We start from the raw sequence: 17,175 nt of genomic DNA, 5'->3' as shown, positions 1-17,175 counted from the left end.
CCTTTGATCATCCATTGCTCATCTTCTAAAAACACCTAACACTAAACCCAACCCAAACCCATCCCAGACAAAGCACAGAACCTAAATAAATAAATGTGTCAACATATATTATTCTAACATTTATTTAAATTTTCATTTTATTTTTTCACTATTAATTTCCATTTTAATATATTCATTTAAATATTTATATATTTCAATATTTGTTTATAATACTATGAATGAATTTATTTCAGTTTTTATTAATTTAATTTCTATTTAGTGGGCATTTCAACAGTTTTTTTTCACTTTGTAAATATTTCATCGTTACACCCTTGCTTCCTCTTGTACACTGCAAATTTGAAAACGCAAATTTAACACCCTCAGAGTTAAAATCAGCACTGACTCGGATTTTATATGGAAACCACTGGTTAAGTGTTAAATAAACACTTTTGAAACTTGAAATGATTAACACTGTGAGAGTGTTACAAAACAAACTCTTTAAGTGTGAAATATTAACACCACAATAGATGGCAAGAACACTAGATTAGTGTTCAACGTTCACATGTGACACAAACTATTCAACACTGCACCAGTATTCAAGTAACATTTTGCGGTGCACAGCAAAATTACAAGTGTTAATTCAACTCAAATAGACTTAAATTCAACATTTACTCAGAGATTATACTATGCTGACAGATTCTAAATTACACTTCTGAAAGTGTTAATATCTTGCATCTCTTCAATAAGCATTCAAGTCTGAGTCACTTCAACATCTTTTATTCAAGCGAACACACCCCGCCTATTTACAGACCAAACTACTTACAGTCGTGGTGTCACTTTACCCACATGTCTTTGTGCCTGCTTTGTTTTAAGACCATGCACTTAAACTGGGTGTGGTTGATTAACTAAGAGTACATTTAACTCTGCCGGGGGTGTCCATGTGCAACTCACTTAATTGACACCGCGCCGAGAGCGATATTAACACTACTAGTGTTATAACAACACTCAAATATACACCGATCAACACCAAATAATTTACACCATAAAATCGACAGTACAGATTTTGCTGTGAAGCAGCATTAAATAATTGTATCTTTCATTGGCCCATCAAACTTGGTGGTGGGTGACGTTTTAATGCCAAACCTTCTACTTACCGAGAAAAGCTGGAGGTAGTGTTCCTCTAAATAAACTTTCTTCACTATCTTGATCAGAGAGAGTGGGGCATCTTCATCAGAGGAGAGTGGGGATGACCCCATGAATGCCAATACTGTAGATCCCTTTGCTGTGTACCATGCAGGAACATCTGCTAAATTTAAAATGTCCGTAATTAAATCACAAATGAGATCAAATGAATGTAATCTCTGCCATGTTGGGAAATTAACATGGCACTAACCTCGCCGTCAATTTTACCTACCACAGTATTTGATGTGTCAAATTAACAGTTTTCCATTTCATGCTGCACAAAAAGCTATCAGCAAAGGCAGGAAAAAGTGTCTTGAAAGATAAATCCGTTCCACATCTCGGTGTGTTAATGTCAGTAGAATGTCCAGAGCTGGATTTTGAGCCATCTAATGTAAATGCAGAGCTGTCCTTTGTCGATATCCAGCCCATGGCCAGCATGAAATGGGGCGTTGATCCACTGGAAGAGTAGTCGTTGATGAAAAGTGCCTGATAGTTTGCTCTGAGGGCATATATGTGCAGTCTATCTGGGGAAGGTTTTGATACATTTTAAATCTTGCTTCATACACATCTCACGTTGCCCATATCAGTGGCACACACAAGACTCAAATATAGACTGTGTCAGGGAAAAATCCAAGTCAAGTTGTATGAAGGAGGCTGGTAAGACATCACGTGTGCCACTGAAACAGTGTCATAGCGTACTTCTTACCTTTTCTGTAGAAACCAGTAGTGGTGTCAACAATAATCGATGCGGCGATGCATCCCGATGCGGGGCATGGACGATTCGATTCAATGCGGGCAATCGATTCAGGGCATTTTAAAATATATAAGTACGTTCAAAAATCTTCCCTGCGCAATTCCGGTGATGCAACGGATTTGGTTTCCCCATTTGTATCATTATTGTCATCTTTCATTTTTTACACACTGCATAACTGGTCAAGTTTCCCACATACCTCGTAGAAGCCAAAATGTCTCCAGATGTCTGCTTTCGATGTCTTAGGTGCACCAATAATCTTTATCGCTCCCTTTTTCTCCGCTTCAGCCATTGTTATGTTATGTCCTGTCCTCATTGTTATGTTATGTTATGTCCTGTCCTATCTCTTAGAGGTTAGATCTTGTGCCCGAACCCGAACGGGTCGGGCCCAAAATGTTAAGCATTCACGTTCGGGTCGAGCCGCCGCGGCGGACTAATAAATTATAAAAAATAAAAAAACGGGATAAAACCGAGAGCAGGCTTTCTGTATTGTGCTTTTGCTTGTGCACGCACATGAAGCAGTGGCGCCTTTCGCTTTTTGTTCTTCTCCTCCGCTGTGGCGCTTGCGATTCGTTACAAAAGACACTTTTATTTAGGCACACAAAGGCAACATAAATGTGATCCTTTTGAATCTTCTCTGTGTGTCTGCAAAATCACGTTTTTTTTTTTTTTTTATATTAAACTTTCCCAGCTTTATTTTGTTGTGTAAATGCTTTTGTAATGATCATAAAAATATGTAGACTATTTAAACATTAAGAAAACTTGCGGGGGGGGGGGGTTTTCTGCCAACTGAGAATTCGTTATGAGAGACACTTTTTTATGCACACAAAGGTAACACAAATGTGATCCTTTTGAATCTTCTCCTCTGTGTGTCTGCAAAATCGCATGTTTTTTTTAATATTAAACTTTTCCAGCGTTATTTCGTTGTGTGAATGCTTTTACAATGATCATAACAATATGTAGACTATTGAAACATTAAGAAAACTTGCGTTTTTTCTGCCAACTCGAAGAAATGAAAATAAATTGCTGCTGCTGTGTTGTTTTTTTTTCTTTTTTCGCGTCACTCCAAGCCGGGTCGGGCTTCAATACCAGTGGGCCGTGTCGGGTCGGGCTGGATTTTCTAGGCCCGATCTAACCTCTACTATCTCTCTGCTCTCTCGATTGCAAAAAACGGATATTTCCTCATGTTGAAACAGATTGTTATGGCTGCTAAAATGCTGCTGCACTTCAATTTAATTCAATATTTTTTTATTGTTATGTGGTAGTTATTGATTGCATTTCTAAGTTGATTGCACATATATAGTGGGCTAGGCCTACATTTTACTTTTGTTCTACATTGCAATTTAGTTGATGTTTTGTTTGCAACTGAACTGATCCCTGGATTGATATTGCGATAAAGATGTTGCTGCACTACAATATTTTCTTTGTCGTTTTCTTTAATATTTACTTGAATATTTTTAATGATGGGTCGTTGTGACTAAAATACAGTGACTGCTATTACTGATTTTGCACAGGAGTTCAGATGTTGCACTGTGTGAAAGGCTGCTACTGTGTGTAAAAAAAAAAAAAAAAAAAGCAAAAGCCCTGGTCTCATTCAAAGCACCAATTAAATGCTGTGATCGTTTTATATATCTGAAAGTATTTTCATTTGACTTCAACCAGGAGTGACACAAGAGCCAATAAAAAGTTGTTTAATGTCTGACCACTTGTGTTGCCTCATGATTCACGAAAAATACGCTTTGCTTTAGAATTTTAATGCATCCCAGGCTTTAAGGCATCGCGATGCATTGCCGAATCGAACCGAATCAAATCGTTACCCTCTGAATCGAATCGAATCGTGGCCCTCTGAATCTTAATTGAATTGAATCGTGAGGGCAGTGCCGATGCACACCTCTAGAAACCAGTCATTTAATAACATCCTGCAAAGGCGTGCAACCCAATAACGGATTCACATTCTGTATATCAGGGCACTCAGTCTCACTCTAAACAATTTTCTTAAGTTGAGAACCCTGTTATTAAGAATAACGTAATTTTTGGGCAACCCAAATAGACTGCACAGCTGGTTGGACAGCGCGGAAGTTGTGCAAACAGCCCATAGATGAAATAACTATAGCTACACACTCGTGGTTTTGGTCTTTATCATAAGTGTTCTTTGACCATTTTCCCTCAATTGATCACATATTGGTCCACAGTGTTGCATATCACAAAGACAGCAGAGAGAATTTGTGGCCTGCAACTGGTTACATGTTCCATCTGGGATGATGACCGCAACCTTTTTGGTGAGACTGTTTCCTCGTCCACCGCAGCTGCCACAACATCTTGTCAGTACTGTTTCAAACTACATAGTTTTGCTGCTACTCGCAGTCTTTTTGCATCTGTAAAGCGCCTGTAACAGGATTCATAGAATCATAGAGCCTCTTCTTTTGTGACCTCGCACGTCATTCAGAATCCGTTCGATTGGACAGATTCCTGCCCAATTGAGCTTAGACTCAGTGCAGGACAAAAATGCATTGGGCAGGTAGATTAAATTTGGGCAACTTTTGAAATCATGGTGGTTTTGGAAGGCACCGTTTTGATTTGTTTTAACAGTAAAACTTCAGCTTGTGTAGACTACACCTTGAAGTTCAGCTACGTTGCTGTTCATTCAACAGCATTTGCTCGAATTATACCTGGTATTTTAGCGCCCCACAGTGCGTGGAGCTATGAACTGCATGTCATTTATAATTTGTGGGCACAGTCAAATTTTAAAAATTACACGAAAAATGACATGCGTTAAATGCACTGTAATTCCTGGGGGGTTTTGTTGTTGTTGCGCATCCTGTTTTTTTTTCTTTCCCAAATTAATTCCTCATGACAGGTGGATTAACTTCTGCTTCTAACACAAATCTCTAGAAAGACCGTCCTTCGTATCGGTTCTGGAAAATATTGTCAAAGTTGTACTTCAACAGTGATTTCGCTTGACAAACGTGTATTTTAAAAAAAATTTTTAATAATGAATAAACAAAGTGTTAAATATTACTTATTGTGTATATTTAAGTGAATATAATGTAATCGTTATAATCTAATAAGAACTATTTTAGAACTATATCGGTTGTTCATTATCGGTTTTGAGCCAATATGCATATGGTAGTGCTATCATGTCCAGTCATTGCCTGACAGTGTTTCTGGTGTTTTGACGCCTCCTGCTGGCACTTAAGTGTAATCAGTTTTGAAATGTTCCAGCACTTTATGTTTATGTGATCATATGTCAACGCGAGCTCATAGAGGGAGCTAAATGGATGAGCTAACGTCTGCAGCCAGTGTAGTGTAGCAGTTCTTCACTATGTTGTTTGTGCCTTGTACAAGCATCATTTTTAAGTTATATTCTTTGTTTTATAACCATGAGCGTTGTGTAGTATAGTGGAAATGTGTAGATTTCGTTTTGTTGTCATTTGTGGTAAAATGTGGTTACATTGTTTCATTGCTTGCAAGCTGTACCACCACTTGCTATTCAAACTGACACCTGGTGTATACGTTGCTTACTTTTATTTCATATTATTTACACAATGTTTTGTTGTTTTTATTTTTACAAAAAAAAAAAAAAGTATTTGTGCTCTTGTCAAGAGAAAGAAAAGAAATGGCCAAAAAAGCAACGGGTTACAAAGCATTTGGAAAATGGCAGCTTTAAATGTCTCCAACGATGAAACAGAAAATAATAACAACAATGCAACAACAACAATAACAGCCATGAACTCATATACAAAACATGTTTCGGTTACACCGTGCGAAATAGCAGCAATTTCTTCTGTGCCTGCGAAAACGAGACGATTTCGACAAATTTGTGTTAATTTGTCTATTATTTACAGATTCCCGAATTTGCATATACGTTTTATTTAGTCTGAATTTATTTGTTCCAAATTTTTAGTCATATATTATAAGCATTTAGTCAGTACTTTAGTATTCCAAATATATTTTTTTACTTACACTTAAGTAAATTTTTGGGTTGACTACTTTTACTTTAACTTCGTCGTATTATTTTGAAGTAACCCTACAAGATACTGCACAAACTCCTAGAAAGACTCATCATAATCCCATCCTAGAATCAATACAATACAATACTATACAATACAATTTTGTAGAGGTATTTTGGAAGAGGAAAGGTAAAGGTAAGAAGGTCATTAAAGTTATTCATCAACTACAGGTTTGGGCAAAACTTGTTAATGGGCAGCAAGCATGTAAGGTTAATTCTAATAAATTCATGTTTTTTGTTGGTCTGATTTAAATATCTGTGCATTCTGACATCAGCCTTCCAAATTACTGAATTATGTAAAGACCCGAAGTGGGTTGCATTTTATAATGAATGGAGTTGTCTCCTGCTTAGTCCACAGCATTATGCATTTTTGACATATGTGGAAAAATGTTAGCTCAACGTCAGGGACACCACTTGGAAATATTCTGGTGCAGTCAGTCATCTGTGCCACACTATTACAGTAAATTATCATATTACGCTTCTGTCTGAGCATTTCATTATATGTCCAATGTGAGACTAGACTTGTGGTTTACACCATACAGAGTGCTCAGAGTCTTTTCCTTTCCTCCACTCAATACATTTTAGAAAATCTTGAGAGAAAAGCAAAATGTAAAATAGGTTGAAATTGAAAATACTACATTTGAAAGATGATTGCAGGTGGGTAACGATCACGGACAGGGAAGTATTATTTAAAAAAAAATAAAAAATAAAAAATAAAAAATTAAACACGGGTAATATTTGCATATTTTTAGTCACCGTCAGTGGTGGAAATGATGAATGGTAAATGGTGTTATACTTATATATAGCGCTAATCTCTTGCAGTGGTGGGATGACTGTAGAGGTAATACAGAGGATCATTGGATCATTTCAACTCTTTTCTTTGTACTTGCTATTCTGTCAGAGGGCCTCGTTTTTCTATGGGTTGATCAATATTTTTGCCAAATGAAACTAAATCTGAATTTCTCCAATGAATCTTTAATGCTAAACTTGAATTTGAAATAATTAACTCAAATATAATCGAATCGGAATGAGGTAATTTTTTTTTTTTTTTTTTTTTTTAAACCATTGAGTTGAAAACTGAGTATGAATAATTTTTTTGAAACTGAATTTGAAATTCAACTCCTTTAATTTTTCATAGTCAGGTCTGATAATACAAATTCCGTTTGAAAAATTCAAATTCACTTTGCTGCGCATTCAATCACAGGCAACAAAATATCCTCTTGGCCAATCAGCACATTCATTTTTTATCACATGACACATTCCCTTAATGATCATGCAAATGCCAAACATTAAGTGAATAAAACATGCTTTACGTACGATTACATGTTTTTGCACATCATATTATAAGGAAGAAATGGTAACAGAACATATGATTTTCTCCTGTGTTGCAGATTCCACTCTTGACATAAAAAATCAAGAACAGCATTTCAAACTTGTTTTAGTTTTTCAACCTACAGTGTGTTCATGATGTTTTGTCTTATTCCGATTTCGCCCCCAACCCCCCAAAAAAATTCTCCTCCTCCAATATTTAGCTAGCTTATTCGTAAAATAATAATAATAATAATAATTAACAAATTTATGTTGTTATATTTTGTGTAAAAATATTGGTTTTATTAAGTGAAAAAATGGTTCATTCTTTAATATGGTATCATAACAATTGTTATATTAAAGTGGGTCGCTCCCGAAATCATGCCAAGGGCAGCCTTTGTGCATGAAGACAATACAGTAAGCGTAAAGAGAACCACCATTATAAATTAATCACTTACCAGACAGTTTTGCTTCATTGCACTCAGAGCCTCTTGTAAAGTTCAGTTTTAAGGATATCAATTTAAATGTGTTAACGTTATTTACTGATGTAGAAATAATATTAGAAGTTCAAATGGGGAAAAACATGAAGTCAACTCCATTTTAAACAATTTGGATTTCACTCAATTTTTTGTCTAAGGATTCTTTTCTCCTCTTCAACAAAACTCTTGTCCGAAGTGGCTTGTCCCATATCCCGCTTCCTCTTCTCTTTTTGCTGGAAGCTCTCCACCCGACGTTTCTTGGCTGATGAAGGAGACTTCTTAGATTCCTCATCTAATCAGGAGATAAAAGGGTAGTGATAAAATAGCAACAATTTTAAATTACTACTGTGTATTTGAGAAAAACTGCCAACAGAAATAAGCAGATCTTTCCAGTTAAGAAGCGGTTTTGGTTAAAAGCTTTTGTCAGATTTTTTGTTGTTGTTATTTTCAAAATTAGCAAACAACTTTTCTTATTACTGTGATCAAGGAGGTTAGGATTTTGCTGTGATTTGTTTGATATGCCTTTGCAACAGAGATGGGGTGGCGAAAATTTCAATCAGGCTCATGTAAAAATATTCAGTGCAGCCATATACTGTATTAGTGTTGAACCGATACACCGATACTTAAGGGGCCCTAACACTAAAATGAAGGCATCTGTATTCGCTAGTACAAAGAAATAACACGCTGATGCTGTGCAATATGTATTCTTTGAGATTTTATTTCCAACCACTTGTCCTTTTTCCCAATATTCCCGCGAGATAGAAATGGCGATTTAAATCAGCAGTGCTTTTTGCCCTTCCCAACATGGCTACTGATTATGATGCTGCCAGAGAAGCAGAGGAAAAACAAGGTTTTTTAGCCTAAAAAGTTTTTATTCTTCTGAGTGCTGTTGACAGTGCTCAACAGTCATTTTTTCGATGTATGGGCCTACACTTTAAATGGTGGATGAATGTATATGATAACAGTAATACAAGGCAGGATTTGAAGTTTTATGAACACTGACACTGGCATGATCATCTATAAACATGTTAGCTTTGTTAAAAGGATGGAAAACAAAAATAAATAAATAAATAAATAAATAGAAACTAGCAATCTCCTTTGCTAGCATAAATGATTAGCACATGAGCTGAGCTAATATTCTAATGTGTTGTAATGTAATGTGGACTTAACACGAGCATCTTGCTTGATACAAAGTTGAACAAACATGAAAAAAACAATATTTTGGTCTTTGAGAGAATTTTGAGTCTCAAGTTTTAGAGGAGCTGAATTTTTCATTGTCACCCACACCAAGTAGGCACAATTGTTAAGCAGTGTCTGAACAAGCCATGATAACAATTTTTTGGCATTCAAGTGAGAATGAAATAATTTAGTACTGAAAGGAAAAATTGTGTATATGCCTATAATTAAAAAAAAAAAAAAAAAAAAGGAAGGCAGTATCAGTACTGGGGATCTCCCGATCACATATTTTTGCACCCGAGTCACCTGATTTTGAGATTGAGTCCTAATCCGACACTGAAAAAAAAAAGTGTTGTTCAAAAAAAAGTTTTAAACATGTTACTGTTCCACCGTGCTGCCTTCACAATGTGAATTATTTCTAAACCAGAATAACGTAAAAAAAATGATTGTCTTTATTAAATGCTTCATTGAGTGAGATCACTCAAATACACTCATGCTTTTACGCTCACGCTGCTTAGAACAGCCTCTCACTTACACCGTGAGTTGCCACAGCACACTACCGCTAGTGTTGAACAAGCCAAATGATGATTGACAGATCTGCACCTTTGATCGTAGAGTTACCTAGCTTCTCTGGCGAGATCAAAGCTACAAACCTGTCAATCATCAGCAACTTTAACACTCAAACTCCAGTCCACTGCTGACCAAGAAAAACAGCAGTAGGGAGAGTTAGAGACTGTACAAGCATGAAGCAGAAAAACTTTTTTTTAAAATTAAAATCCCGCGCCTTTTCACCAGATCCCAATCTTCTGAGAAATGGCGCGATCGGCCCGATTTCAGATCACGTGGTGGGATCATCTCTAATTAGTACAGTATTGACATCGGCCGACACCACATACCTTCCCCCGGGGGGAAAAAAAGGAACATTGTAAGCATGTGCAGCTACATTGTTGTTATTTTTTGGGATAGTATACCAGATTTGTCAAATTCAGGAAAAAATCCAATTCTCTTGCCAATCCAAATGGGAAAATATAGACTGTTCTTGTTCAGGCCCTTTTGATCAGTGTTAACAACCTGCACATCACAACATGGTTATAACTAGGCATGTGCCGGTATGAGATTTTGACGGTACGATAACCGTGAGCAAAAATACCGCGGTTTCACGGTATCATGGTATTGCAATTATAGCTCCCAAAAATTTTGAGATGTATGGGTTAAAAAAAAAAAAAAAAACTTTTTTCCATTGAACAGGATTTTTTTTTCAGACCATAGTTGCAAATTGGAACATGAATATATTGTTAAAATAAATAAATTATCAATAAAAAAATATTTGAAATAAAATTAAAATAAATATAACTTATAGACTATATTCACAGCCACAGCTCAAGTTGCACAAGATTACAGCAAGAACAAAATCATTTCTATAAAGTAAAAACACTTCTGAATAAAATTTTTAAAAATTTATACTGCGTGACTTTTTTTGAGGGTGGAAAAGCTTAAGTGAAGTTTCGCCATTTTCAGCCACTGTGTCAACTCTAGTCTACATGATGTCATGCCTTTGTGTTAAAAAGAACATAAGGAATTCATAAGTTAGGTAAAAATGTATAAGTTAGTTAAAATGTCAATGATCTTTGATGCTATCACTTTTTCCCCTTCATTCAAGCGAATCAAGCTTGTTTTCTCACTCTGCGGCTGTAACGCTCAACGAAGTTGCTCTCCCAGCTGAGCCTAGGCTAACATTCATCTTTGTAAGCTTTTACTTAGTTTGTATATTGAATTTGAAAGGAAAATGTGTGTTTTGTTTTTGGCGAACTTTTTCCATGGTGCTAATCTGTGGAAGCTACTACATGGAAAAATCTAATTGTACAACATTTTAAATGTATTCATTTTGTATATTTAACTTACCACGATTTGAGAGCTCAATAAATTGAAGAACAGTACGCCTTATGTTTGGAGTAATTGTTTTTGGGTTATCTGGCTGTGTAGCCGATAGCGTCACTCACACACAGCATCAAACGGGAGGGGGTGAGCGCTGCTGCGCCAAGCCGCTTCTGGCTGCATTTTTGACACAAGAAAAATAGCAATACCGTCCTACGGTCTGACGGAAAATTTTAGTGGTTTTGAAACCGCGACGTTTTCACACCATGGTAAACCGTGAAACCGGTAACCGGCACATGCCTAGTTATAACCCAAATTGACTGAACAAAAATTCCGAACTGGGCATCATGCCTTGCAGCGTGAACACTAGTGGTGTCAACAATAATCGATGCGGCGATGCATCCCGATGCAGGGCATGGACGATTCGATTCGATGCGGGCAACAAGCCGAATCGATTCAGCGCATTTTAAAATATATAAGTACGTTCAAAAATCTTCCCTGCACAATTCCGGTGATGCAACGTATTTGGTTTCCCCATTTGTATTATTATTCTCATGTTTCATTTTTTTACACACTGACACAAGAGCCAATAAAAAGTTGTTTAATGTCTGACCGCTTGTGTTGCCTCATGATTCAAGAAAAATATGCTTTGCTTTCGAATTTTAATGCATCCCAGGCTTTAAGGCATCGCGATGCATTGCCGAATCGAACAGAATCGAATCGTGAGGGCAGTGCCGATGCACACCTTTAGTGAACACTGCCTAAATCACATTTGATGGTCTAGATTTCAATTTGTACTATATTGCTATATTAACATTTTTTCTCTGCATACCAAAAAAAAAAGTTGTACTGACTGAGTACCTGAGTCAACATGTTGCTCCTCTGGAGGCAGAAACTGGGCTTTTCCTGTTTGAGCCTTTGGTGCATCTTCACCATTGTCCTCATACACATTGGACCACTTTATAGCCATGTCCATGCCCGGAGGTGGTCCTTTCTTCTTCTCGGGCTCTGTTGCATAACTTTGAGGAGGGGGCACAGCATTTGTCACCCACGGTTTAAACTCCCTAGGTGCCTGTAAACAGCAGAGGAAGGCATGAGATTTGAAGTAATGAATTCCACAGGCTGCTAAAGCACACTTTTTAAATAGAAATCATCAATGACTTGAACAATGAACATTTTGGTACGTGGGCTTTGAGTAAGTACGTCAGACATAAAGCATCACATTACATTCACATCGTAGAACCCAACAACACAATTCGAAAATGCACTATAGAAGTGCGCCACGTATATCACGTAGAACAGTTAAGATATTTTATCTGAAAACTAGATACTGGATATGAATAGTAGGGCCGAACGACATTGGGAAAAACCTACATTGCGACTATAGGTACACGAAAATTATTGGTCCGATAATTATCGGTCCAATAATAGGAATTATGACCCAATAAATACAATAACATTATTAATAGGCCCAATAATATACAGTATAATATTTTTAGCACGAAGTCTGTGGATTGTGTGCGTTCATTTCCACTCCTGTTTTGCCAGTACAATGTATCAGTGCCTGTGTGTGGTTTAGAAAGAGGGAGTTGTGCCACAAGTCAAGCGCTCCCTTCTGTGATGTAACGCTCAAACAACAGCAATGTGCAGAAAAAACAAGCATGGCGTTGGTAGTGTGGGATTTTTTCAAGTTGTCAGTGGAAAACGCTTCACTCGCAATTTGTAACAAATGCAAAGTTGAAGTTCCACAAGGAGGGAAAAAAGTGTTGAACTATAACACATCTTAATAAGCCACTTAAAAGATCACAATCGCTTCAATGATGTTATAAAAGAGTACGAGGACACGTGAGCTGCAAATGAAGTGCCTATCCAGGGTCCCCCCAGGATTGATAAATCTAAATTCAAGACTTTTAAGACCTTTTTTAATGCCATTTCAACTGAAAATTAATACTTTTCTCGCACCCATTATTTAGATAATATTTAATCATATTAAAAAAAATAAAGCACTGAACATCAAATTTAACCTCAATTACTAAGTGTGTTTGACAAAAGAATGCACATTTATTGAAGATACAATTAAAACAAAAAGTTTTGTGCCACAGACCGGCCCTCTTTATGTCATGACCTACCTTATTAAAATATTGTAATAATAATCGTACTGTCAAACGATTAATTTTTTAAAATCGCGACTAATCGCATGCTGTCAATAGTAAACTTGCGATTTTTTAAAAATGCATAAACTATATATTTCAATTTCTAAATACACCTATTAGCACAGTTCATCAAATTTAAGCCTCATTAGAAACAAGAAAAGAGTTTCCCTTTACACTTGTAAAGAAGAATCAAATATGAATTTTCCCCAAATAACTTGTAAAAAGGGAGGCACAGAGGAAGAGCATGTCTACTGACAGTTCTCAAGGGCTCAAGCGCAGGTTCTGTGTGAAGTTACCATTTTATTTTTGGGGTACTAGCTATAATTTTATCATATATTAGACTGACTTTTTAAAGAATGAGGAACCTTTTGCAGGTGTTTTGAATTACACATGTGGCAAGTGTGTACAAAACTGAAGCTTTTCATCATATTCATTTATTATTATTTTTTTTTTGGTTTGTGGTACATGCAAATTGACATACTCAATTTTGTTGGTTTAATCTACCAAAATAAAACAACTTTTACTTGATATTCAAAATTTTGGGGCGTACTGTATATAGTTTAAATAAATAAAACATTAATGTATTATATCATTACTTATGAGTGTTTTCATATTATTCATGACATAAAATTACCGCAATTAAATGTGAAAGATTGAATGATTGATTGAAAGAATAATTGAACTCACCAAAACGGCTGTCTCCCAATGCACTTATACAGTTCAGACACCTGTGTATTTCAGGGTAGTTTACGCTCATCAGTCCACCTCAGAATGCAATGTTTTGGGTTAAAATGTCCAACTTATGTTTTGCCTGAGAACGTGGATTTCACCCCAGTCCTCCGTCTTTGTGCCCAAAAATAGTGCCTGGAGCCTCCATGGTGGAAGTTTTAGTGGTGCTCTCATGAAAAATATTTCATTCTGCATGTTCATTTACGGTTTATCGCTGTACTTTTATCCAAACATGCTCAAAAACAACGATAATGGGTCGCGCCAAAAGCCAGACGGGTTCACGCTCGTCATGCTGCCTCAACATGCCCCATTTCGGCCATTAAAACCCAAAATTAAGTTTTTCCAGAATCAAGTCAACAGGATGATATCATGATAGTCTTTCCCAGAGGCAGAGCTGGCGGCATTGGAGAATGAGTTGGGAGCCTGTTGCGGGGTATCGAATTTCAAACTACGGAACGCTAGAAGGGCCACAATTTATAACGCAAAGCGAGGTTGCGTTATGCCGTTAGTAAATAGTTTAACTGAAAGCTTCGTTAAAAATGTGTATTACGACCGGCCCAAATGTCAGGCTGGCCCACCGGGAACTGTCCCGGTGTTCGGCCATTCCTTACTACGCGGCGAAACGTACTACACAATGCTCAGGGCGCTTGCGCATGCATTCACACGCATGCGCACATCGGTTAGAGGCGGCGATTACTCACTATTTTTGTTTTTATTTAGTTATTTAGAACCTTTTCACAGCCTCAAAGATACTTTTTGCATGTATTACCCTCTCATACTTTTAACCATTGTGTTTTTTTGTGTTAGCTTTGAAGCAGTTGACCACATTAGTCACGTAGTGTGTTTAAACCGTCCTTATTTGATATAACTACATTTAAGTATTTTCTGCAGGCATTTTTTTACTACCTTATTCCTGTATGCCTCCAAACAAAACAAGTTTAGAGCGCACGGTTGTACTTTAGGTGTCAAATTCGACTAATGTAGGACGTTTCGCCGATGTAGCATATTTTGGCAGAACACCGATTCTCCCGATTAGCCACTCCGGGCCTGGTACTGTGCGATTGCCTGCTGTTGTGATGTTGATGGTAACGGCGCGCACGCATGAGGTGCAGTGCATCATAAAAATTCTACGCTTCATCTTCGTTATGAATTTAAAAAAAAAAAAACAACAACTTTGCCACGGATATAATTTAGGTTGCTCTGCGATGTTCTTGAAAATTAAAACCACGGTGAAAAAAAATTCCAGACTTACGACAGCTAATTTAATACTTTTAATACCTTTAATAATGGAAAACTAAATTCAAAGCCTTTTTAATACTTTTAATAACCCGCGGGTACCCTGCTATCTAATTCCAAAGCCAGCTAAGAAAGCCGGGGTTGTACCATTTAACGAGGCCTTTGAAAAGTTTGACAAAGATGACTGAGGGCTATAGTATTAGTGATCACAAACATGATCACAGAAATGATGGCGCTAGACAACCAACCATTTTCCCTGGTCGAAGAGATAGGATTCAGGCGGCTACTTCATCATTTGGAGCCCAGGTTCATCACTCCAAGCCAAATGTTATCGGCAAAGTATACGATTGCCACACGCTTCCATACTTCGATCGGCAATCATGTACGTGGTAAGTTTCACCACGGACATATTGATGTGTAATGTTAGTCCTGTCAGCATGCTAGTTAAGACGGCGCAGTGGCTGGACAAGGATTTCGTACTGTGCAGAGAAGAAACCTCATGCTTTATTGAAAATGGGTTCACTCACTGCTGTTTATATGGATTATTATAAGGCAAGCCATTAATCCTCTTTGTTTTACCATATTTTCGATAATGAGGAATGAGTGATGAAACTTACTATATAATGTTTGCCTTTTACAGTGTTAGTTATAAGTTAGTAAGTTATTGAGAGGCCTCTTGGTTATTGATACATAGGCTTGCTGTCCTATAATTACCAGGTTAAGACAGTTGTTTCATGGAGCAAGACCACAACAGTTCCCTCTCTTGCAGCACCAATGTTTTTATCTGATGACAAAGCACAATACCTGTTGGGTTTATGTTTTAGTTCAGTGCTCATTATTCAGGGAACACCTCTTTAATGACATTGACTAATTGATTGTGATGGACTCAAATTATATTTATTTGAAAAAATAAATATTGGCACTTTATTTGAAGTCGACACTGTTCTTGTCTTTGTTTTGTATTTTATAATAATGTTAATGTCATCATGAAAAATCTGGTTAAGCCAAAGGCAAATATATGTTGAATCCACCACTATTTTTTAAAACCTCCAGTTGTTCAAAAAGTCAGGTGAATATACAGGACATTTAAAAATTATATATTTATTATCGGTTATTGATCCTGGTATCGGCTTTGAGGAGCAGGAAGTTATCGATATCGGTTTTAAAAAACGGATATCGTCCATCCCTAATTGCGACTTTTTGGGGGTTTGCGATATATATTGCAATATTAAAACAAGAATAATTTTCACTAGATGATTTGAATATCTTTGTTTGGGAAGACATTGGTCGACTCACCATGACCACATTGTATTCATATAATACAGTTAACTCTAGGCTAAGGGGATTAATCGACAAATTAGGAGGATTTATGTATATAAAAGGGAACCAGGAGGCCATGTCTCTGCACACTTGCTGCTTTTATGAAGTAAAACAAAACTTTACATGTTCAAAAAAAAAACAAAAAATAAATTGCACTTCCTGCGATAGGACTATTGAGCATGTACATATCGCGATGACGATCTTCAAAGGATATATTGCGCAGGCCTATTGGATAGTAATAACTCCCAGCTAAACCTACCTCTTCGGGAGGTTTCACCGTCAGGTTATCCCAATCAATCTCCTTGTTCAGAGGATTGTAGAGAAACGCTGGTTTGGACACGGAATTAAAAAGCTCGTCGGGCTTTGGCAAACGATTTTCGCCGGCTTCTTGTTTGCTCCCTTGAGCGGAACATTTCGCATCACTTCCCGTTGCATCTGTCCCTGGCTCCTGGTGCTGATCCCTCCGGCGGTGCGAAGCCTCCTCGTCAGAGGCGCTGCTGTCGCTCAAATCGTCGTAGCTCGAAAAGAAACCTAATGAGCTAGTCGTCTTGTCGTCAGTCATTTTGTAGAGATATCTGCTGTATTGTACACATTGATCATTTAAGCTAAATTATGGATTTTGTTTGTTATCGTAACACATTCAATTACGTTCTGATAACCTTACTCCATTTTGAATCAACCTCCAATACAGTAGTAAAGTAGTTTGTTCAAATGTGTCGTAAATACTGTCGCAAACACTAATTACGTCACTTTGCGCTGCGTGCGTTGCTGCTCTCCATAGGGAAAAAGCTTATAAAACTAGGAATTAACTTCCACTAGTGAAATATTTTGCGAACTCCCCGGCATTCTGAAGTGATGGCTAACACGCAGGGATTCACAAAAATATAACCCCCGTAAAAAGTGTTCGAGAAACTGGCACGTTATGACAATTTTATTGAGCATGCATATCTTTTGATGGAAACGTTGACCTGTCCAACA

At 37.1% G+C, this 17,175-nt stretch overlaps 1 protein-coding gene across 1 annotated transcript; it reads right to left on the bottom strand.

Annotated features, from left to right (window-relative positions):
- Positions 1 to 5,420: 5,420 nt before the first annotated feature.
- c7h1orf52 (chromosome 7 C1orf52 homolog) lies at positions 5,421 to 16,900 on the bottom strand. Its single transcript, XM_057840041.1, has 3 exons — positions 16,457 to 16,900; positions 11,621 to 11,831; positions 5,421 to 8,000 (listed from the first exon to the last, which is right to left on the bottom strand). The coding sequence occupies exons 1-3, from the start codon at positions 16,757 to 16,759 to the stop codon at positions 7,846 to 7,848; spliced, it is 669 nt and encodes a 222-aa protein (XP_057696024.1). The 5' UTR covers positions 16,760 to 16,900; the 3' UTR covers positions 5,421 to 7,845.
- Between the last annotated feature and the right edge of the window lie 275 nt (positions 16,901 to 17,175).

This window comes from Corythoichthys intestinalis, chromosome 7 (genome assembly GCF_030265065.1).
Source record: "Corythoichthys intestinalis isolate RoL2023-P3 chromosome 7, ASM3026506v1, whole genome shotgun sequence".
Lineage (NCBI taxonomy): Eukaryota > Metazoa > Chordata > Actinopteri > Syngnathiformes > Syngnathidae > Corythoichthys > Corythoichthys intestinalis.
Note: the sequence above shows the minus strand (reverse complement) of the source record. Positions and strands in the feature narration are given on the sequence as shown.